We start from the raw sequence: 20959 nt of genomic DNA, 5'->3' as shown, positions 1-20959 counted from the left end.
CCACCTTACCATCGCTAAACGAGAGAAGGCTGTCAGGCTGTTATGTACCTCCCTATTTAAGGGGGGGAGAGACAAGCCAACCTAAGGTTGATGCATCCAGCACATTTCTGATGCGCAGCTGGCAGGTACAGTACCGACGTAATATAAGTTCGAGTCCGGGGTAAAACGATGGCACGTTACACCCAGCCAATGAAAATAGGATATGGCCCAAGGTACGGCCGCTGTTCCTTCGGGCGTTTCAAGCCCTCCACCTGCCGGATCGGGACCGTGAAACAGGGCCCCTCGCGAGCCTTCAGGACTCGTGTATGCGCTCTGGTTGGTTGGCACTTCGAAATGTCAGGGACGGAGGCGCGAGGGAAAACTTTAATGTGAACGACCAGACGCAGCTGGCGCATGAGGAACGGCAATACCAGAGTAGGTACGTATACGTGATACAAAGCAATCCGGGTGGCTGCCGCTGTAACTTCGGCCACTCACAAAAGTCGAAGGAACTAACCTTTTCGCAAGCCTCGTAAGGGCAATTTTGGTTCCCAGCTGGTTCCTAACCCCGACCAAGGATTCGCTGTCACTCTTTTTTTAACTCCTCCCCGTATCCATGACGGATCTCCCTATTATCTCCCCCAACTCCCACAACCACCACTCACAGCTCCAACTGCGCTGCGCCGTACAAAGACCTAGCTAGTAACAACACCCCCATCACAAGGCATTACAAGGCCAATGCCAGTACACCACGGCAAAAAGAGAGACATGGGTTAGTTTGAAGTTTCGGGCAATTAGGCCTGTCATGAGCCATCTTTATTGAATGTCGATCATCTATACTTATACCGTAAGGTCCCTTTTAACCTTTTTGTACTATTAAGCACCAGACGATATTATATGTCGATCGTTCCGTTGGCTACCGACCACCTTCTAGAAAAGTCATCCGATCTCATCTATATAAGAAGCGCACCCCCATTCATTTCCCCCTTCGTGTGTGTGTGTGTGTTTTACGTATTTCTACCCGTCGTAAGGCTGTCTGTCCATATCTCGCAGAGGATCGTTTAAACTCGCCCGCTCGATCCGTTCGTTCGTTACCAAAAAAAAAGTATATACCCCAAAAGACAGCAAAAATGGCACCCCTTCGCGTGCTAGCACTACCCACCTTCGCGGCGCTAGCTGCCGCTATTAGCATCTCGGACTACGTGCCGGCTTGCGGACCGCCGTGTATCACGGACACCGTATCGCAGCACACCACCTGCGCCGCGACTGACAACGCCTGCATTTGCGCTGAGGTCTACACCGTGAAGCGAGATGGCGAGGTCTGCCTTCGAGACGCCTGCTCCACCACCGACTATGGTATGTTCTATTCGATCCACTAATTAGGCTTTGGCATCATCTAGTGGTGATCAAGGAATGAGAGAAGTATGTAGAAGTGCTAATTCCAAATGCAGGTAGTGTGATGAGCGGCATCGACGCTTTCTGCAAGGCCGTCGCTTCGGGACCGACTAGCAGCCCCACATCTACTAGCAGCACCGCTTCCCCGAGCACCTACCCGACGAGCACTGACTCGTCCACCTCATCTCCCGCTCCTACTTCGTCTAGCTCGACGGAGACTTCCACGTCAACTGACACTGGATCCGGCTATCCCACCGCAACCCCCTCAAGCTCCGGCTCGAGCACTAAAACCCCGTCCTCGTCGTCTGCCGCCAGCTCCTCTTCGGCAACCGGCTACCCTACCTCTTCTCCCAGCGCCCCTGCCAGCAGCTCTTCAGCCCCCAGCTCGCCGGGCTCTTCGGAGTCTGCTACCCCTTACCCTACGTCTGGCGGCTCTACCCCTACCACCAGCGCTTCTGCTGGTTTCACCACGACTTCATCTGGCGCCACTTCTAGTGCTAGCGCAAGTGCGAGCGCGAGCACGACCCCCGTCACCGGCGCCGGCTCCAGAGCCGATTCTCGCGTCGGCGCGGGCATCGCCGCCCTCTTCGCCGCCAGCGGCTTCTTCTACCTCGCTTTGTAAGATTGCGTCGGATGACTTGCGTACGAATGATGATGTTGCGTCGTGGGATCTGGGTCTTGACGGTTCGTTGTTTAATGAGCAACCCCTCTCGGAAGGGCATATCCGCTCCTAGATTGAGGGGACTTTTAAGATTGCAAACTTGTAGATAGCTTTTTTGATTATGCATGCGCTCGGGCATGTCAGTACATATTAAATGCAAACATATATACATACCTACCTATATATGTCTCCTAAATATCATTCATCTTGTATAAGTGAATTCTAGATTAAGGGAATCATAATTGTCTAGGCTTTTGGCTATGGCTTATCACACAAAGGTCGTCTTTCATCGCCTTCTTATTCTCCGTCTAGGGGAGCATCACGAGCGTTAGTCCATTTCTCCAAGGCCTCACCCAACACAAACCGACCCGTCTCTGCTTCTTCTTCGAAATCAATGATATCGGAATCATTTTCCTCATCCTCTTCATCTGGATCGACCTCTCCAGGCCCTGGAGCACAAGAAACAGCACGAATTTCCAGCTGCTCATGGACCCGTTCACCTTCAAACATAGAGGGTTGTCCTCTAGAGTCTCGCCTCATGAATGGGATAATAGATAGGACTCCGTAAGTAGCTCGGCGAAGCCATGACCTCTTCCATAGTTGTGAAGGGCGGCGCCACCGTATAGTACAGCCCAAATAATCATCAGTGAACGTAGAAGATTCGTCAGATTCACAGGATTCATTAGATTGGTTGGATTCATTAGGTTCGTCGTCGTTCTGCAGTGAAGATGAGTATTGGGACACTGCCGGGTGCGGGACTAGAAAGATGGTTAGGCCGGGCTGCACGGTCGAGCTCCACGTTGATGGGAGGATGATTCGGTCATTTGGGTCTTTGAGTTCATATTGTCCAGCCCTCAAAAAGGTGTCCGGATTACGAATGTCGGTTAAGATGGGTTTAATGAGGGAGACCATATCCTAGTATTTGTTAGGTACCTTTGGTCTGCTCGTGTGAGTGCATAGAGAAGTTGAATCTAACTAGGGACTTACCTCCCAAGTCCGACACAGCTCAAACGCAAAGTGGAAAGACCGCGACTTATAGTTGAGATGGACGGGTTGAGCAGGCGCACGTGGGGAGAGGAACACGATCATGCAAGAGTCTTCTGACTGCGTAAAATTTATCGCCTTGCATATCTTCTCGTGAGAACCCGTCTTTTCTGCTTCAAGCAGAACTCGCTGGATATTTTCCCGTTGTATGGAGGTTAGGGACATGTACCGCGTTACTACATCTCCTCTTTGCGATTCCATAATTCGTTTAAACTCATCACTTATTTCTTGACGATCGAAAGGGAGCTTACGGATGGAGTTGGACTTAAGATCGGGGTTGTCCACCTCGACAATGTACGCTTCGACATCTTGATTTCCATGGTTATTTAAATATTCTTTCTCTTTATCTTCGTTAGCAGTGGCGGGAGAGCTATGTTGAGCTCCTAATTGGTTATTGGCCGTTATTGTGGTCGGAATGTGCGTATTATCTTGGGTCCGTATAGGTTCAGGGGTTCTATCAGCGACGCATTGAGACTTAGGGATGGGACTGCTTGGGCTCAAGGGACCAATATTGTTTCCTGGCTCCTTGTTGTCTTCAGTCGTCCAAGGGGTGTCCGGTACTGGTTCCGTGAGTAGTTCTTTGGACGGCAGAATATTTTGTGTTCGAAAATTGTCATCACCACTTATAGATGAAGGTGATAATTCTCGAGTGTTGTTATTAAGAGGGGATGTGGAAAGTAATCTCTTTCCTTTATCAATTGTCTCTCTGGATAAAGAAGAGGGCCTCGTCTTAGCGAAGCCCCTCTTTGCTCTTACTTTCCCCTTGTATCTCCTCCTCCCGGAAGCGATCCTCTTAGCATACAAGTGCTTGCTAGCAGATAGCTTCTCTAGAGTGGCTTGCAGGGCCATTTCCTTCTCCCGAGCGCTCAAGGATCTGGTCGGAGCCCTAGTTTGAAATTAGCAACCAGCAAACTAGCATGAATACATGATAGGTAAGACTAACATTATCTTCGTTTTCGCAAGTTCCATGAGCCGTAGATGGAATAGAAGACTGATTTTCAGCCATCGTAGCTCTTCCTGGTGCTTCTTAATGCGATGCTGCTTGAAAGGCCATTTAAGCCTCTGCACTAGACGTTTGACATTAGACTCGTTTAAGTCTATTGAATCCAACGCGTCGATTGATATCTCGCCGTTGTCATCCCTCGGCGCACCGACGGCCTTGGAAATGAGTTTCATGACTGCAGTGTAGACCTGCTTGCATTTCGATGCCAGACGAGCCACCTCTTGTACCCCTGAATCATTAGCGACTGCTTTGCCATTTTTGTCCAACTCGATGAACTGGTGAAGCTGATTTAAAGCCGATGCCGTGACGCTGACATCAAAAGCAATGTCCCGCAAACTCTTCCGCGCATCGACTACGGCTTCAACGTACGTCTGAAGGGTGGTCACGCATTTCAGGCCGAACGCGGCAATGCCAATGATAGAGCCGGCTGCTCCTAGGGGATCTCCCATTCCTTTTCCATAAGCCTATTACATAGGTCTTTCGTCAATAGTTTGATTCTTAGAGTAGGAGGTAACTGGCTGAGAAAACTAAATATATATCCCTATTGAGGTAGCGAAGGCAGTGAGGATAAAGCAGGCTGCGTGTGGCTGACACAACGAAAGAATGACTTGGCACCTGTAGAGGTCCTGCCGATCCTCGAGGCAGTGTAACATTTTGTTATTGATTGATGACTGGGCTCTTCAAAAACGCCGTTAGGCACATCGTAGCCATGTTAGGTATTGTACCTAATTGATATTTCAGCTGATTTCAGCTAATAGAAACAGGAGATCAATATCCTATTTGGATTGATGTAAAAGCAACCCGGCGTCACACTACATAGGTACCTAGCAACAATTGGAAATCCCTCCATCGTCAGTCAGGGGCGAAACTATAAGAGTGCCTATATACCTGCCTACTTACCTGCCTACTTACCTGCCTACTAACTAGGTAGGTATTAGGTATAGTAGGATAAGAAGAGGCCGATCCTAGCTTAAAATGGCGGGAAATACAATACCCAGTTGATTGACTGGAGAGCAACAAGTTCAATGTTCAAATGATCAATTGATGCTGTTAAGTGTAAATTTTGGCTCGACAAATAATAAGTTTCGGTACCAATTTGATAAATACCCCTCACAAAGCCTATCACTCTTTCCTTCGATGCGCCTTCGTGGTATTGCAGGAACCAAAGTCTCACTCACTTGATAGTTCTTACCTACTTTGAGATTGAACTAGACTACTTTTTCGTAGTAGAGGTAGGTGAGAGCTATCTCTTTTGTTTGCTAATTAATAATGTAACCTATTATCTTCCTAAGATCTTGCATGTGTCAACCTCTGCCGACTTAACTATTTGGAGCGACAAGAAAGCAGATTTACTTCAAGGAGTATCCGAAAGGAAAAGTCACAGCGCCATATGTACCTAGCCTGAGTAAGGAACATTGCGGTACTGTAATGTGATGTATGTAGGCAACGATTCGCTGCGTGGCTCATCGCGAAATCCCATATAGGACCCACAATAGGCTCCCTTGTTGGACGTAAGACAGGACACGCCGTAATACATAAAAGCCAACAAACTCAGAATATACAGCTCGATCTTTTTACAAACAGTTAATTCACCTATAAGTCACCAAATCATCATGGCGGTCACTGAATTAGCATGGCTTACAGCGACTTCTGGATCCCTCACGGCCGAGGGCAAGGAGGCTATCAATCAAGCATTGGATGTCCAGGATAGATGGTTCGCTCAAAATGCGCCGGCGCTACCAAAGGAAAGAGAAACCCGCGGTGTAGGCCTTTTCCAGCAAATCGAAGACCCGTCTATCAATCTTTTGACGGCCCATTGGGAGTCTGCCGATCAGCATAAAATTTGGATAGAGAGCACCGAAAATAAATCCGTCTTTCCTGGACTGAAGAACTATTTCCAACTTGAGAAGACACATTTATTTCACTATGGAGTCGAGATATTCGCCCCGGGGGCAAATGACGAGATCTCCTTGCTAAAGAGTCCTGTCTTTAGCTTGAGTAGGATTACTGTCGCGGCCGAGGAACGGAAAGCATTTGACCAAGCATGGAACGAAGTCAAGGGTGTGGTCGAGGAATTTGCGAACCCATATGCAGTACAGGCTGGTTGGCGCATCGAGAAAGAAGATGAATCCCTCGAGGAATTCGTTTTAGCCGTTGGCTGGCTTAGTGTTGAAAGGCACGGAGAATTCCCAGCGGCCAAAGATTTCGAGAAACTCTCAGCAGCTCTAATGCCTTTTATCAAGAATCGTGATCTCACACACTACAAGAGGATCCTGTAATTAGTTATATGCCCATCAATGTCTCCTCGAAGCAATGCCAATTGTTCGTAAAATGTCTTTGTGCAATTGTTTGTGAATTGTCTACAAGCTTTTTGTCGTGCTTGAGAATTATCAATTCGGAAGGTATCCTTAGACGCCGCCTCATGAACATGCCAAACCTGCCCCAGCGCATATGCATCACACTCGTCAGTTCTCGATGAGCATGTTTAAAGATGCCAATCCATCCATCATCATGAGTATTTTCCCCAGTTGCGATTGGTGGTTTTCTCTTCCCCAAAAGCACGAATTAGAAAACTTATGCTGTGTGCTTGCCCTTCTTGTTCTTCTTAGGAACTTCCTTGATCTGTAGATCTGCGAGTCGTATTGTTAGTGGAAGTACGAGAAATCTCAGCGGTTTGGAATTCGGTGCGTACTCGGGGGCAAGCTCTGCTTTAGCTTCTCGGCCTTGTCGGAGTCCTTTAGGATGAGGGTGTAAAGGTGCTTCGAGCATCGGACCTTGAACTTGGTCTGCGACGACTTCTTGTTCTTCTTGATCCGGGCGGCTGTACAGAATGATTGTTAGAGCCAATTTTGCGGCGCATAAAAGTGTCCTTGCGTTCTCTCATCACGTACACTTGGCATCCTCTCGCCGGCAGATCTCGATGAACTGAATTTTGATATATTAACAATTATTTGGTGGACGAGGATTATGTGCTGTTAATTTACCTTCTTGATATCTGCGATTTCCTGAGGCATCTTGACTGATTGACGGACGAATTGGGAGGTTAGTGTTGGGAATGGAAGGAAATCGGGTGGAAGTTGACGATTTTTGTTTGATGCTGCGAAATTGTGTGGGCGAAATTCCGTAGCAGGGTTCTAAGCGATTTCCCAGTTAACAAGGGTTTTACAGCTGATAAGAGATAAGAAATTCCGAGGAGGTGGCTCGTGCTCGAGCCATATGAAAAACGTTCCACCAACTTTAATTCTATGAGAACGTGGCGCATGACGTGGCGTTAGCTTCGGTTCGGTCCCCTCCTACAGTCATCCGGAGTCATTCGATGTACTACAAGAGGGCAAGTGTCCTTCCTTCGAACTCTCTTAAAGGGACAGAGTTGCCTCATCGCAGAAGTTAGGATGGATGTTACATAACTCTCAGAATACCTACATTTTATTACTAGATATGAAACAAACTTCCTACTTTACCTATCATCAACCTAGATCTGCAATGCCTACACCATTTGATAGACTTGCTATAAAGTCTAAGGTACGTGACTCAATTCCGTCCATATGTCACTACACATACACTAACTGAAATGGAAAGCACGCTACATTAGGTACATTTATCAATTGAATATACGGTCTTTTATATTTTATTAAATACTGATGGATTTTTATTGGTATTTTAAAGCCTTCTCCGGGCTCGTCACAGCCGCTCTCGCATGGTCTATGTGGGGTGGGAATCTCTTTCCCGCTCCGGCAGATCCAACCGGAGACCCTCATGAATGGACGCGGGAGGAACTGAGAAGATGGCTGGCAGCTGTAAGAATGTCCCGTTAATGCTAATTTAGTCCGCCCCCTAACTTATACATCCAGCGCAACCTCTATCCTCATGAACAAGATTCTCGGGAGCAACTCCTCGAAAGAGTCAAGGCGAATATGCGGTAGCGTGAATTTCTATTGCTGGCTCCGTGGATAGTATGTTATGGTATACGTGGTTATGGAGAGTTTGTAGCGTCGATAGCTTGGCAGGAGACAGAAGGGAACACTAAGTGTCGACAGCACAAATTAGGATGCCTTCGAGGCTTCTTGATGGGTACATGATAGATATCATTAGATCCAAGGAACTTCTCTTATGAATATAATGTGAACTTGCGGCAATAGTATGGTATGACGTGAGCTATCATGGATGTCTCCCCTGAAGCGGAATCGCTTCTAAAATAACGGGACAATAGACTTTCTTCAGTCGATAACCTACCAGAAATATAAAATGAATCTAAAAATGCAAGCGACCAAGTCAAACGAACGCAAGATCAATTTACAATCACCTTAGAAGTACAATCCAAAGTAGGAAAGTTCAAGGCTGCTGGGAGGTGGGTCCTGAGGCGGTGGTAAAGCTGTGCCACATTTTGTACTGTTGTACCCCACCATTAGCCACGTTGACGTTTGACCTGACACGGTTTCTTCGTTGAAGCTTACATCCCGCTGTCTATTTAGAACAACATAGGTCTTTCCAGCTAGTCTGAGAAAACCGGCCTTTACGTTCCCATCGTTACCGATATTTTCAATCTCGGAAAGATGGACGTACTTCAGGTATGTGCTAATGCCAGTTTCGAGATATAACAAATTGATATTAACATTGCATGAATAGCGTCTAGCCCGGTTCTTGGATCGGCCCCTCTTCCCATGGAAGAAGCTTATTATGGGCTTTTCCGTTGCTCAATATCTCTTCGAGGAATTTCTATCGCTTCGACAGTACGGAGTCCTCAAGAAAACCAAGCCCCCTAAGGTCCTCGAAAAAGAGGTCGCTCAGGATGTCTATGATAAAAGTCAGGAATATGGTCGAGCTAAAGCGCAATTCGGTTTCGTGAGAGGTCTCTGGGGTCAGATCCAGAACATCGCCTTCATTCATTATGATGTCCTTCCGAAACTATGGTCATGGACTGGAACTCTTCTTCAATTCTTACCTGCTCGATTCTCTGGCGAGATCTCTCACTCGATTGTCTTCGTCCTCACGTTTATTCTGATCCAACAAGTATTGTCTCTGCCTGCCAACGTTTATCACACATTCGTCTTAGAGGAGAAGTTCGGATTCAATAAGCAAACGCCTAAACTATTCATCACGGATATGATCAAGTCGAACCTTCTCGCCTTCGTCTTTGCGCCTCCTATCCTTGCCGGTTTCCTCAGCATCGTAAAGAAGACGGGTACTCAATTTGTCACTTACCTATGGTTGTTCACTGCTGTTCTTCAGGTTTTCATGATCACTGTCTACCCGATTTTCATCTTGCCCCTGTTCAACAAGCTGTCCCCTCTGGAAGAAGGCAAACTGAAGGCCGAGACCGAAGCATTGGCAAAGAAGCTGAAGTTCCCTCTCCACGAATTATTCGTCATCGATGGCAGCAAACGCAGTGCACATAGCAATGCCTATTTCTTCGGACTCCCGTGGAAGAAGCACATTGTCATCTACGACACACTAATCGAGAAGAGCAATGAAGAAGAGGTAGTCGCTGTTCTTGCGCACGAACTTGGCCATTGGAGCCTCGGCCATACCACCAAGCTTTTCGGCGTTTCCCAGGTATGTCTAGATCCTTTCAATCGAATTACATCATTTTTACTAACAATAAAATAGCTCAATGTATTCTACATCTTCAGTCTGTTCTCGGTCTTCATCAACAATGCCTCGTTGTATGCCGACTTCGGATTTACCAAGGAACATCCCATCATTATCGGATTTATCCTATTCTCAGATGCGCTGGCCCCGATGGATCTTGTAATTAAGTTGTTGATGAACATCATGAGCCGTCGTTTCGAATTCCAGGCAGACGAGTTCGCTCGCAACCTAGGTTACAAGGCCGAACTAGCATCCTCCCTCATCAAACTCCAGATCCAGAATCTGAGCACGATGGATGCGGACTGGATGTATGCCAGCTACCACTTCTCCCACCCTATCCTTTCTGAGAGACTGAAGGCCCTAGAATGGACGCCTACTGGGAAGGTGGTGGAAGAGAAGTCGGAGAAGTCAGAGGAGAATGGTGTTGAGAAGGCCAGTGGACGAGAACTATAGATCTTATGATTGAGGTCTCAATCCCAAAGAAAATGTACGATTAGAATCTCATAGAGGTCCTAATTTGTACGTAATGTCACCCCTATTTTAGTGTCCCTATTAGATCCCTGGTTTTTATTAGCCGGCTAAAGGTGTTTGTTTCCATATGAAACAAGGGGGGGAGTAAAAGTGACTCGGATTTTATTATGGTTCTATTTGGCGACCGTACTCTAATTGTGAATAACAACAGAAATGCGTACGCTGTCAGTGAATTTCGGTTAAAAACATGCATGTTGCGCGTTAACTGGATATGCACCAAGGCACTACTGAACCAATTAAATGAGTTATGGTGACGTTCTAACGCGTGCCCCCGCCAAAAGCAGCTTACAACCCCCCTGCCAATTTTAAAGACGCGACTTGACGCGCCTTCCATTAAGCACTTAATGGTCTTTGTACTTTCGCCGCGTTATCTCTATCACACCACATCCCTCTTTCATCATCAAAACTCCACCTCATCCAGACCTTGAGTCTGATGATCTAAAACATCTTTTCTTTGCTCCCCATAGACTCTGTTGCAAACCGCAGTCATGGCCAGCAAACTTCTCCCCCAGAAGCGTGTCCACTTAGTTGAGGCTGCTAATCGTCTAAATATTCCTTCAAATTCATCAGATGCGAAGAGACGCCGACTAGAGCCCCTATCTTCCTCACCAGCATCGCGCCTCACCAGCTCCCAACAGGGTCCCAACTCAAAACTATCATCAACCCAGCCGAAGAGTGTCTTTGAATCCGAAGTTCTAGAAAAGCTAAGCCAAGATATCAACGAACTTAAGCAGACCAATTCAGAGAAGGACCAAGCATGGGCGCGACCTCCCGTTGTCGATTTTGATCCCCGAAGGGATAACCTAATTTTCCAACAGATAGAAGCTCTGGAAGGTACCCTTAGTGGTGGACTCACTACCGTCAAGCTCTTCGGAGTTACGGAGAATGGGCATTCCGTCATGCTTCACGTTACTGACTTCAAGCACTACCTCTACGTCGCCGCCCCAGTTTCCTTTACCCCGAAAGATTGCGCACCCTTCAAAGCCTACCTTCAAAACCAGATAGGCCAAAATCAAAACGTTATCCACTCTTGCGAAGTGACTCTTCGCGAGAACATCTACGGCTTTCAAGGCAACACGAAAAGTCCTTATATCAAGGTCACGGTCACCGATCCGAAGTTTATCGGGAGAGTCCGCTCGGCCTTTGAGAGAAATGAGGCAAATTGGAAAGGGATGTGGAAGGGGGTCGAAGGGGGTATCATGACATTTGATAACTTGCAATACGTCCTGCGATTCATGGTTGACTGCAAGGTATGCGTCTGAGAGCAATATGCGAACAATAATATACTGACTGCTATAGATCCCTGGTATGTCATGGGTAGAGGCACCCGCTAGCAAATACCGTCTCATCCCGGAGCAAGTGCGACAATCAAGCTGTCAAATTGAAGCCGAGATTAACTACCGAGACTTGATCTCCCACGAACCGAAAGACGAATGGTCCAAGATGGCCCCGTTGCGAATTCTGTCGTTCGATATTGAATGTGCCGGACGAAAAGGCATTTTCCCCCAGGCTGATAAAGATCCAGTCATCCAAATCGCAAATGTTGTTACACGTTACGGAGAGAGCAAGCCTTTCGTTCGAAACGTATTCTGCCTAGACAGGACAAGCCCTATCGTAGCAACGCAAATCCTAGATTTTGAGAGAGAGGCGGATATGCTTATAGCTTGGAAAAGATTCCTTGACAGAGTGGATCCTGATTTAATTACCGGCTACAACATTGCCAACTTCGATTTCCCCTACTTGCTCGACCGGGCAAAATGTCTTAAGGTCAAGGACTTCGAGTACTGGACTCGTCTACATGACGTCAAATCAGTTGCAAAGGAGACGAATTTCTCCAGCAAGCAGATGGGCAACCGAGATACGAAGGCCACAAATACCGACGGACGACTACAGCTCGATCTATTGCAATTAATTCAGCGTGACCACCATCTTCGAAGTTATACGCTGAACTCGGTGTGTTCTCATTTCCTTGGAGAACAGAAGGAAGATGTTCATCACACGATGATCACCGAGCTATTCAACGGCACACCAGAATCCAGGCGTCGTCTAGCGTTGTACTGCTTGAAGGATGCCTACTTGCCTCAGAGATTAATGGACAAACTCTCCTGTCTTGCCAACTATACAGAAATGGCTAGAGTCACGGGTGTTCCGTTCAACTTCCTTCTTTCTCGTGGTCAGCAGGTCAAGTTCATGAGCCAGTTATTCCGAAAGGCCCTAGAACAAAAACTTGTGATCCCAAACATGAAGTCGGAGAGCTCGGATGACCAGTACGAAGGTGCTACAGTTATTGAACCTACTCGTGGTTACTATGACGTGCCTATCGCAACACTCGATTTCGCATCGCTATATCCCAGTATCATGCAGGCACATAACCTCTGTTACACAACTCTCGTGAACAAGAAGGCAGTGGAGAGATTTAACCTCAAAAAGGAGGAAGATTATATCGTCACGCCGAATGGCGACATGTTCGTTACGGTCAAGCAACGGAAAGGTCTTCTTGCCCAGATTCTCGAAGAATTGCTTTTGGCAAGAAAGCAAGCCAAGAGAGAATTAGCGGTTGAAACCGACCCTTTCAAGAAGGCCGTCTTGAACGGTCGTCAACTCGCTTTGAAAGTCAGTGCCAACAGTGTGTACGGTCTTACAGGTGCGACGACCGGCAAGCTTCCCTGTCTGGAGATTGCCAGTAGTACGACAAGTTTTGGCCGAAAGATGATTGAAAAAACTAAAGATGAAGTGGAGAAGAAATACTGCATTGCCAATGGTTATACCCACGACGCCCAAGTCATCTACGGCGACACGGATTCCGTCATGGTTAAATTCGGAACGAAGGATCTTAGCGAGGCAATGAAACTGGGCGAAGAAGCAGCTAACTTTGTCTCGTCAAAATTCGTCAAACCTATCAAGCTGGAATTCGAGAAAGTATATTTTCCGTATCTATTAATCAACAAAAAACGATATGCGGGTCTGTTCTGGACAAGGCCTGATAAATACGACAAGATGGACACCAAGGGTATTGAGACAGTTAGACGAGATAACTGCTTGCTAGTACAAACAGTTATCGAGAAGGTTCTCAGGATGATCCTGATTGATCGGGACGTCCAAGGAGCCCAGGAGTATGTTTCCCTGCCCTTTTTTCTGATTAACTGTACTAACCAATGCGACAGCTACGTCAAAGACACAATTGCGGATCTGCTTCAGAACAAGATAGACATGTCCAAACTCGTGATCACAAAGGCACTTACCAAGGAAAGCGACGATTACGATGCCAAACAAGCCCACGTTGCGCTCGCGGAACGAATGAAGAAACGAGATGCTGGTTCTGCGCCCGGATTGGGAGACCGAGTGGCATATGTGATGATCAAAGGTGCAAGCGGATCGAAGAATTTCGAGCGTTCCGAAGACCCCATCTTCGTTCTCGAAAACAACGTCCCTATTGACACAAGATATTACTTGGACAACCAGTTAGCCAAGCCGCTAGGACGTATCTTCGATCCTATCCTAGGAGAGACGAAATCGAAATCACTCCTCCATGGAGATCACACACGTGCCATCTCTGTTGCGGCACCGACGGTGGGCGGTTTAATGAAGTTTGCAAAGAAGACTATGACGTGTATGGGTTGCAAGAAGCCACTGGTGAGCAAAGAGGAGAGCAACGGTGCCGTCTGCTCAGACTGCGCACCACGTGTAGGTGAACTTTACAAAAAGACATTAGACAAGGTCTCGGATCTCGAAGTCCGATTCGGACGGCTTTGGACGCAATGTCAGCGGTGCCAAGGCAGTATGCATTGCGAGGTCATCTGCAGTAGCAAGGACTGTCCTATTTTCTACATGCGCATGAAGGCTAAAAAGGACGTTGAAGATGCTAGTAAGGAGTTGCAACGGTTCGATCTCGATCAGTCCGCCATATGGTGATGACTAGAATGAAAGCATCCGTGGTCCTATAGGCGTTATGAGAGGTATGAATGCAAGGAGTCCAGGTCAGTCAGTTATTGGGAGGAAATATGGGCATTGTCATAATAGAATCGAGCATGATCGAGATGAGGATACCACAATATCAACGTTACCTACTTTTCAACCAATCCAGGAGAATTTTTCATTCTGCCAACCCGTCTACCATCGCGAACGTCGACTGTGACGCCCGGCTTGCTCCGGTTCCGGATCATCCCGGTCAAATAAACCCTAGAAAATGGCCGGAGAAAAATAACTCTCCATTACGCAATATATACGCATTGGAGAGCTATTACTGGACGAATAATCCCATGGCACGCATGTGCTGCAGGGTCCGCACTGCTGGACCCAAGCTTGGCAGGGTCGTTCCGCGAACGGCGGCCTGGGATCTCACTATTTCGAAGTTTATACGCGTGGAATGCCTGCAGAAAATATTCAATTGACGTGAATGTTGTTGTCGTCGCAAATTCAACGAACGAATCATCGAGCTGTGATAAGATGCCGCTCACCTGTGGCGAACTAAAGCTTGTCTTCTCCCGGTTCACCATCCTTACCCTACCGTAAGGCGACTCCGCCGTTCGCTGCGTCTGGCTCATTCTGTTCTAGATTCACGATTCAGCTCCCTGTTCCCCCACACAAGAACGCACATGGTCCTGTGGTAACGAACAGGCCCACCACCGCTTTGCTGCTTGCTCACATGTTCATTTTGACATCAATAGTCTCCTGGTGGGGTGCTTTGCTACTAGTTTAGCTTTATTGTGTCGAAACGAGTAGCTTCTCACGCTCATGTAGCTAAGATGGTAGCTTATGAAGATGTTACGCAGTTATGGATATGTATTACAGATCCACCCCTGCTGTCCAAGATGGATCTAATGCTAGATAATCTAAGCTGAGGCTTGGGACACTAGCAAGAGTCCTGAACCGCCGACAACGCTCTGAAGTTGAGAGTTGACAACATCATATGGGATGGATCTACGGTGAACTCCATTGAGGCATATTTTCGATCTGGCATACCGGGACAAGAATTGCCTCAGTCAGACAGGGGCAAGACGAAAAAAATATTATGAAGGCAATAAGCAAATCGGCCGGAAATGTCGCCGCGGGCTAGGCTCCCCCCACGCGGCTCTACCGGGCAGGTGAGGCTGCATATAGGCTTACCTTGTGTCATTAGAGAACAATTGTAGTAATTTTTGAAATCACAGCCTTTTACCTCCCCCTTCCCCATGCCTCACGAACCAACCGATCGCCTTACACCATTGACAAACGTGTGGTGAAGCTATGATCAACATCCGCTCACCTCCTGGTCACCACCTAGTCAGTGGAAGGACCGATGACGGTGTACCTCTCCTAGTGTATCGTTCTGCGAGCCTTCCTACCCCGGAGGAGGCCGGTACGGGATGGGACACCAAGGGACTCCTTATATAACGCCTTACCTTCCTCGACCTTGTTCGACCTGTATCCGTGTTTCCTCCTTACGCTCCCGAAATAAAACCAAGTTCATCTGCCACCCGTTACCTGTTTCTTAGAAACCGATACCCGGAACTTAAAACAACAGCCTTTTTGACTTCGCATTAGCCTTCGCCTCGACTTGAGATACCCAACCACCATTGATACCCATACCTACCTTCGACACCTAATACCCAGACCTATTCCATTTCGCAATTATGTCTCATCTCCCCTCCGAGCCCGAGTTCGAGCAGGCCTACAAAGGTAGACGATTGAACATTGAATTGCTGATGGACGTGGCTGACAACGTGAATAGAGCTTGTGGCCACTCTCGAGGATAGCTCTCTATTCGAAGCGCATCCCGAGTACCGAACCGCGCTGAAAGTCGTTTCTATCCCCGAGCGCATTGTCCAGTTCCGAGTCGTCTGGGAAGACGACAAGGGCAACCTTCAAGTGAACCGTGGATTCCGTGTCCAGTTCAACTCCGCGCTCGGCCCTTACAAGGGCGGATTGCGATTCCATCCTACCGTCAACCTATCAATGTGAGGAAGATACTTTAGTTTGCAAGATAACCATGCCGTTTGATCCGAATTAGCCTTGCTAATATACCTTGCCAATAGCCTGAAGTTCCTCGGCTTCGAGCAGATCTTCAAGAATGCCTTGACCGGATGTAAGTTTCATCTGACGGCGAAGCAAATATAATGTTCAAAAGTTTCTAACGATTGCTCCTTTAGTGAACATGGGTGGGGCTAAGGGAGGAGCCGACTTCGACCCCAAGGGCAAGAGCGACAACGAGATTCGACGATTCTGCGAGGCGTTCATGCGACGACTATGCCAGCACATCGGTGCCGCGACCGACGTCCCCGCTGGTGATATTGGTGTTGGAGGCCGAGAGGTCGGCTACCTGTTCGGCGCCTACCGCAGGGAGCGAAACAAGTGGGAAGGCGTCCTCACCGGCAAGGGTCTAACCTGGGGTGGCAGCTTAATCCGACCAGGTAAGGCTTAATCTCATTTCCCCGATTCGCCTAGAAATACGCCTTGAGCTAACCTAACGACCCCCTGAACAGAGGCTACCGGCTACGGCCTCATCTACTACGTCGAGCACATGATCGCCCACGTCGGCAAGGGCGGCTTCAAGGGCAAGCGCGTGGCCATCTCGGGATCCGGCAACGTCGCGCAGTACGCCGCCCTAAAAGCCATCGAGCTAGGCGCGACCGTGGTCTCGCTGTCGGACTCGAGGGGCGCGCTGATCGCCGAGGGCGACGCGCATTTTACGCCCGCGCACATCGAGGAGATCGCGGCCATCAAGCTCGACCGCAAGGCTATCACGGAGTGGTCCGGCGCCGCCAAGGCGCAGCAGTTCAAGTACATCGAGGGCGCGCGGCCGTGGACGCACGTCGGCAAGGTGGATATCGCGCTACCGTGCGCGACGCAGAACGAGGTCAGTAGGGAGGAGGCCGAGGCCCTGGTTAAGGCCGGCACGCAGTTCGTGGCCGAGGGGTCTAATATGGGGTGCACGCAGGCGGCCATCGACGTGTTCGAGGCTGCTAGGAAGGGGGCCGCGGCTGGTGCTGGAGGGGCGATCTGGTACGCGCCCGGCAAGGCGGCGAACGCGGGTGGTGTAGCCGTGTCCGGGCTCGAGATGGCGCAGAATAGCAGCCAGATCAGCTGGACTAGGGAGGAGGTCGATGATAGGCTTAAGGGTATCATGAAGGATATCTTCGACCAGAGCATCGAGAAGGCGACGAAGTATGTCAAGGCTAAGGATGGGGAGCTGCCTAGCTTGGTTGCTGGTGGGAATATTGCGGGTTTCATTAAGGTCGTTCAGGCTATGCATGACCAGGGCGATTGGTGGTGAGGGATGCTCGTATGAGAACGACTGAGTAAGGTTGCTAGATGCTAGGGTGCTTGGGGGGGTGGGGGGTGAAGGATCGCGGCTGCATATGCGTGCGAGGAGGCACGTATACGCGGAATCTAGATTGAAGATTGGAGACCAAATGGCCCGCGACCTACTTGCCTGCATACATACTCTTCATGTAGGGGGCGATCTGGGCTGAATTGCGAATCGATGCAGGAGGGGTTCGAAGTTAATGGCTACGAGGTACTGGGTACAATACCGACAAAACGAGGCTGTATTGGATGGTAGCTGGATTATAGGCACTGGGTGGCTTGTTGGTTATGGATGATGTCACTTAAGATAGGATACCTGTGAGAGAGATTCTGCTCCGGGCGTAGATACGGCGCCTTGAGGGGATGGGGTCAGGATGGATAGTACTGTACATATGAATTGACTGGGTTTTTTTTTCTAAACAAGGAGCGGTTTTTAGTAATCGGTCCAGCTCTTTGAGAAGTGCTATTGCCATTGATAGAATGAGACACGATGTTGAGGAGGGAGATCAATCAGTCAAGCATTTGGTGTTGGTATTCACATGCAGCTTTGAGATTTTCTAAAGTGGTAGTCGGCGGCTATTAGCGATGCGCGCTTCGCGGGTGCTACGCTGTTACATAGTAAAACGGGTATAAGGCATAGTATAAGGTGGTATACGGTGGTATTATAGAGTGGTAATATTTATGTATAGATTCATTTTTTCTTCAGTGGATTGGAGGATTCGTGGAGGAGAGGGGGAAAGCCGGGATAGGTTGGTTTTCGGGCTGGGTTTTAAGAGGTTCAGGGCCGGTTGGGCTTGAATATAGGTTACGTAGTATCGGGGGAGGAGATGATTGAGGGTCTCAGTGAGGATCTCAATGCTACGATATGCTGTGCTATTAGTTGTGATTGGGGATGCCTACGTACGAACTAGATATTTGGCTACGCATTTGTTTGGCGGATTTGAAATTGGGGATTTATCAGCTCGGTGGTTGCCAGAGGGCGAAGTCAACCTTAGAAGTCAGATCGGGTCTAGAGGTTTGTGATATATTAACTATATCGAAGGAATTCGGGGCAAGTCAGCGAACCGGAGGGGAGGGCCGTAGTTGTGAGGCGAGGTGAGGTCGTAGTCCAGTTATTATAGTGACGTGACGTCGGTGTGCTGGCAAGCATGTAGACGAATAGACACGGGATGGTGATTTGCAAATAGCGTAAGGCGCATCCGATTCCAGATTCTCGTAATTTGTTGCTCCCCGTATTCTCTGGCAGATTGTGATATCATCCAACTTGTCAATGCCAACAGTGGTTATTCTTTACATGTACATATGTAGGGTGTTCCTTCGTCTCACCGAGACCTAGTATTAGTACACCCACATGCTCACCTTTACGCCCATGATCGCGAGCTAGGGAAATACGGGATTCTAGGCGTCTTAGCATCTTAGCGTTTGTGAAAAGCGAGCTTGCGTAGGCCACTATCGGCATGTTTCATGTGAACCGTTCAGTGGCGGCCGTGATATTGGCGGTGGCTTGCGGTCATGGCTTCTAAGCCAGAACGAGATTGGTATGCAAGGGAGACCCAGAGCTTTGGGAGAACAGGACGGCACTGGCAGAGAAGTTAGCGGAACCGGGGAATTCTTGGCTGCCATGTGCGAAATCTTACTCTAAACCCCAAGTCTTAGACATAAGCCACATAAGCCCCATAAGCCCCTTTTCGGATGCCGTTGTCGGGTATCCCCTGTTCTCTAACACATTATATACCGGACTTGCTATACGTACAAAGTCCTTGGAATAAGGATTGAATCCCGCTTTTACGAAGGGTCCAGCCCGCGTAGGATTCGTTTTGTATCTAATAGGCGGGCTTGCCACGACGTTTGATAGGGGCCTTTTACCGCTGTGGCGTTCTAGGACGTGTTAATGCGACTTCCGTGATATAGTTCTTATTTTGCTCGTCTCCCAGACGTCCTACGTCTGGCTTGGATCTCTATCCACGCTGTCGAGGCATGGGGTATTCGGCCCGTGGGGGACAAGACTACAGGTGGCGGTGGGGGTTACAACGAATTGTGAAATTCTCCGAGAGTTGAGTACTATTAACATGATACTTGAAATCCTTCGCGATCGGAAACACAGCCGGATTCCCAAGGCTGCCACGGCGGAACAAGGCTACGTTCCTGCGATGACACGCACTTAGGTGGGCTGATATGACGGAATTGCACATTTAGTAGTAATATGATCAAATTACGAAGAGTATACCGTCGCGGGTATCTGCAGAGCAAGATCTTGCACCGACATGTTGCAAACAACAAGCGGAGTGCGGGCGGTTGTGATACTGTACAGAGAACACATGTGAGAACATTCTTCTGTGGGTTGATTAAGAATAGGAAGAGGTAACCGAGTACTTGCCCTTTTTAATCGCGATTTCTTAGATGAGATAAGATGGAACATAGGACGAAAGGGGGAAAAAGACAGCGGGGGCGTACCACATGGGGTAAAAGGGCGGTGTTAGTATTACTGCTGACCCGAATTAGACACAAATGGGTGACACGGCAGTTTGTCTCTCTTTTCTTAGATTCTGTTCCAAAGCCTCTCTGTACCTGCAGTCGATGGACACGAAAGAAATGTACGGATTGGATTGGGTTTCTGTATGAGGTAAGACTTAAGTTGGTGTATGAAAATAGCATCCGGAATTTGTATGTAATTGTGAGACGATAGATATAAATACAAAGTACCTAGTACGGATAATTAAAGAGGATATGACTATAGAGAGTAAATAGTCGTTATAGGAATAATTACTAAGATAGAAACTTAATCGGCAGCCAATCAGAATCCACAATTGGCCGAAATCTTTTAATAGCATCGGAAACGGGAACGGCTTAACATCAAACATTATACTCACGACTCACGGCTCCACAACTCCACAACTTCAACCTCACAACTTCATTACCTCATTCCTCCGCATCTCTTTGTATCCCGGCCTCCAGATTCAATTGTGTCCACTCCTATGTGGGATGGGAGCCCTAATGCTACCTATCGTTGTAGCGCTATAATGTATTGGGGGAGATCAATTGTCGGCGACGCCTATCATGACTGTTGACCGACAATGCCGACGTCAAGCTTACAAGGCAACCGTTACTATGAGACTTTGCCTCCTTTCAGACTTTTAATCGTTCGACGTTTTCAGCCCCAACGTCAGTTCGGTCTTTCTCCAATTCAAATAGCTGGGGCTAGTTCGGCGAACGCTACATATGCACGCTTATGATGCTCCTCGGTAACCCCAATCTATGGATCTCGATTTTTCTTAGAGGTGTGCTTCTCAATCCGAGTGGCTCAAGGTCTTTGAGTGAATTCCATTGTTCTGTGGGTATTCGTCCTAATTGGGTATCGTCTATATCAGCCCTAAATCCTCTAGGTCTTTAGGCGGTTATGTATGTATGTGCCACCGTTAGCACCATGGTAGCGCTCCCATCTATGGATCCTATCTTAGAGGCGGGGAGGGGTC

At 48.2% G+C, this 20959-nt stretch overlaps 8 protein-coding genes across 8 annotated transcripts; 6 read left to right on the top strand and 2 right to left on the bottom strand.

The window, feature by feature from the left end:
* Positions 1 to 797: 797 nt before the first annotated feature.
* Positions 798 to 2230, top strand: F4807DRAFT_4317 (uncharacterized protein). The gene is made up of 2 exons (XM_047998527.1): positions 798 to 1335; positions 1431 to 2230. Exons 1-2 carry the CDS (start codon positions 1110 to 1112, stop codon positions 1994 to 1996), a joined length of 792 nt encoding a protein of 263 aa, XP_047859159.1. The 5' UTR covers positions 798 to 1109; the 3' UTR covers positions 1997 to 2230.
* F4807DRAFT_404055 (uncharacterized protein) lies at positions 2218 to 5144 on the bottom strand. The gene is made up of 3 exons (XM_047996077.1): positions 4023 to 5144; positions 3023 to 3965; positions 2218 to 2950 (listed from the first exon to the last, which is right to left on the bottom strand). The coding sequence occupies exons 1-3, from the start codon at positions 4529 to 4531 to the stop codon at positions 2333 to 2335; spliced, it is 2070 nt and encodes a 689-aa protein (XP_047859158.1). The 5' UTR covers positions 4532 to 5144; the 3' UTR covers positions 2218 to 2332.
* On the top strand, positions 5145 to 6490 carry F4807DRAFT_404051 (uncharacterized protein). Its single transcript, XM_047996076.1, has one exon. The coding sequence runs from the start codon at positions 5696 to 5698 to the stop codon at positions 6359 to 6361; it is 666 nt and encodes a 221-aa protein (XP_047859157.1). The 5' UTR covers positions 5145 to 5695; the 3' UTR covers positions 6362 to 6490.
* A 166-nt stretch (positions 6491 to 6656) lies between these two features.
* F4807DRAFT_449252 (ribosomal protein L38e) lies at positions 6657 to 7096 on the bottom strand (the record flags this gene model as incomplete). Its single annotated transcript, XM_048000002.1, has 4 exons — positions 6657 to 6712; positions 6775 to 6903; positions 6974 to 7007; positions 7067 to 7096. The coding sequence occupies 4 exons, from the start codon at positions 7094 to 7096 to the stop codon at positions 6657 to 6659; spliced, it is 249 nt and encodes an 82-aa protein (XP_047859156.1).
* A 234-nt stretch (positions 7097 to 7330) lies between these two features.
* Positions 7331 to 8409, top strand: F4807DRAFT_404043 (uncharacterized protein). Its single transcript, XM_047996075.1, has 4 exons — positions 7331 to 7604; positions 7662 to 7674; positions 7749 to 7879; positions 7934 to 8409. The coding sequence occupies exons 1-4, from the start codon at positions 7479 to 7481 to the stop codon at positions 8003 to 8005; spliced, it is 342 nt and encodes a 113-aa protein (XP_047859155.1). The 5' UTR covers positions 7331 to 7478; the 3' UTR covers positions 8006 to 8409.
* Positions 8410 to 8531: 122 nt separating this feature from the next.
* On the top strand, positions 8532 to 10423 carry F4807DRAFT_404040 (peptidase family M48-domain-containing protein). The gene is made up of 3 exons (XM_047996074.1): positions 8532 to 8650; positions 8709 to 9635; positions 9690 to 10423. Exons 1-3 carry the CDS (start codon positions 8636 to 8638, stop codon positions 10122 to 10124), a joined length of 1377 nt encoding a protein of 458 aa, XP_047859154.1. The 5' UTR covers positions 8532 to 8635; the 3' UTR covers positions 10125 to 10423.
* A 96-nt stretch (positions 10424 to 10519) lies between these two features.
* F4807DRAFT_4089 (DNA polymerase family B-domain-containing protein) lies at positions 10520 to 14264 on the top strand. Its single transcript, XM_047996484.1, has 3 exons — positions 10520 to 11452; positions 11502 to 13315; positions 13367 to 14264. The coding sequence occupies exons 1-3, from the start codon at positions 10691 to 10693 to the stop codon at positions 14112 to 14114; spliced, it is 3324 nt and encodes a 1107-aa protein (XP_047859153.1). The 5' UTR covers positions 10520 to 10690; the 3' UTR covers positions 14115 to 14264.
* Positions 14265 to 15627: 1363 nt separating this feature from the next.
* Positions 15628 to 17621, top strand: F4807DRAFT_4128 (NADP-specific glutamate dehydrogenase). Its single transcript, XM_047996808.1, has 5 exons — positions 15628 to 15860; positions 15913 to 16138; positions 16217 to 16266; positions 16331 to 16591; positions 16664 to 17621. Exons 1-5 carry the CDS (start codon positions 15815 to 15817, stop codon positions 17452 to 17454), a joined length of 1374 nt encoding a protein of 457 aa, XP_047859152.1. The 5' UTR covers positions 15628 to 15814; the 3' UTR covers positions 17455 to 17621.
* The last annotated feature ends 3338 nt before the right edge of the window (positions 17622 to 20959 follow it).

Source organism: Annulohypoxylon truncatum, assembly GCF_022578515.1.
Source record: "Annulohypoxylon truncatum strain CBS 140777 unplaced genomic scaffold F4807scaffold_1, whole genome shotgun sequence".
Taxonomy (NCBI): Eukaryota; Fungi; Ascomycota; class Sordariomycetes; order Xylariales; family Hypoxylaceae; genus Annulohypoxylon; species Annulohypoxylon truncatum.
This window is presented reverse-complemented; position numbering and strand designations above follow the sequence as displayed.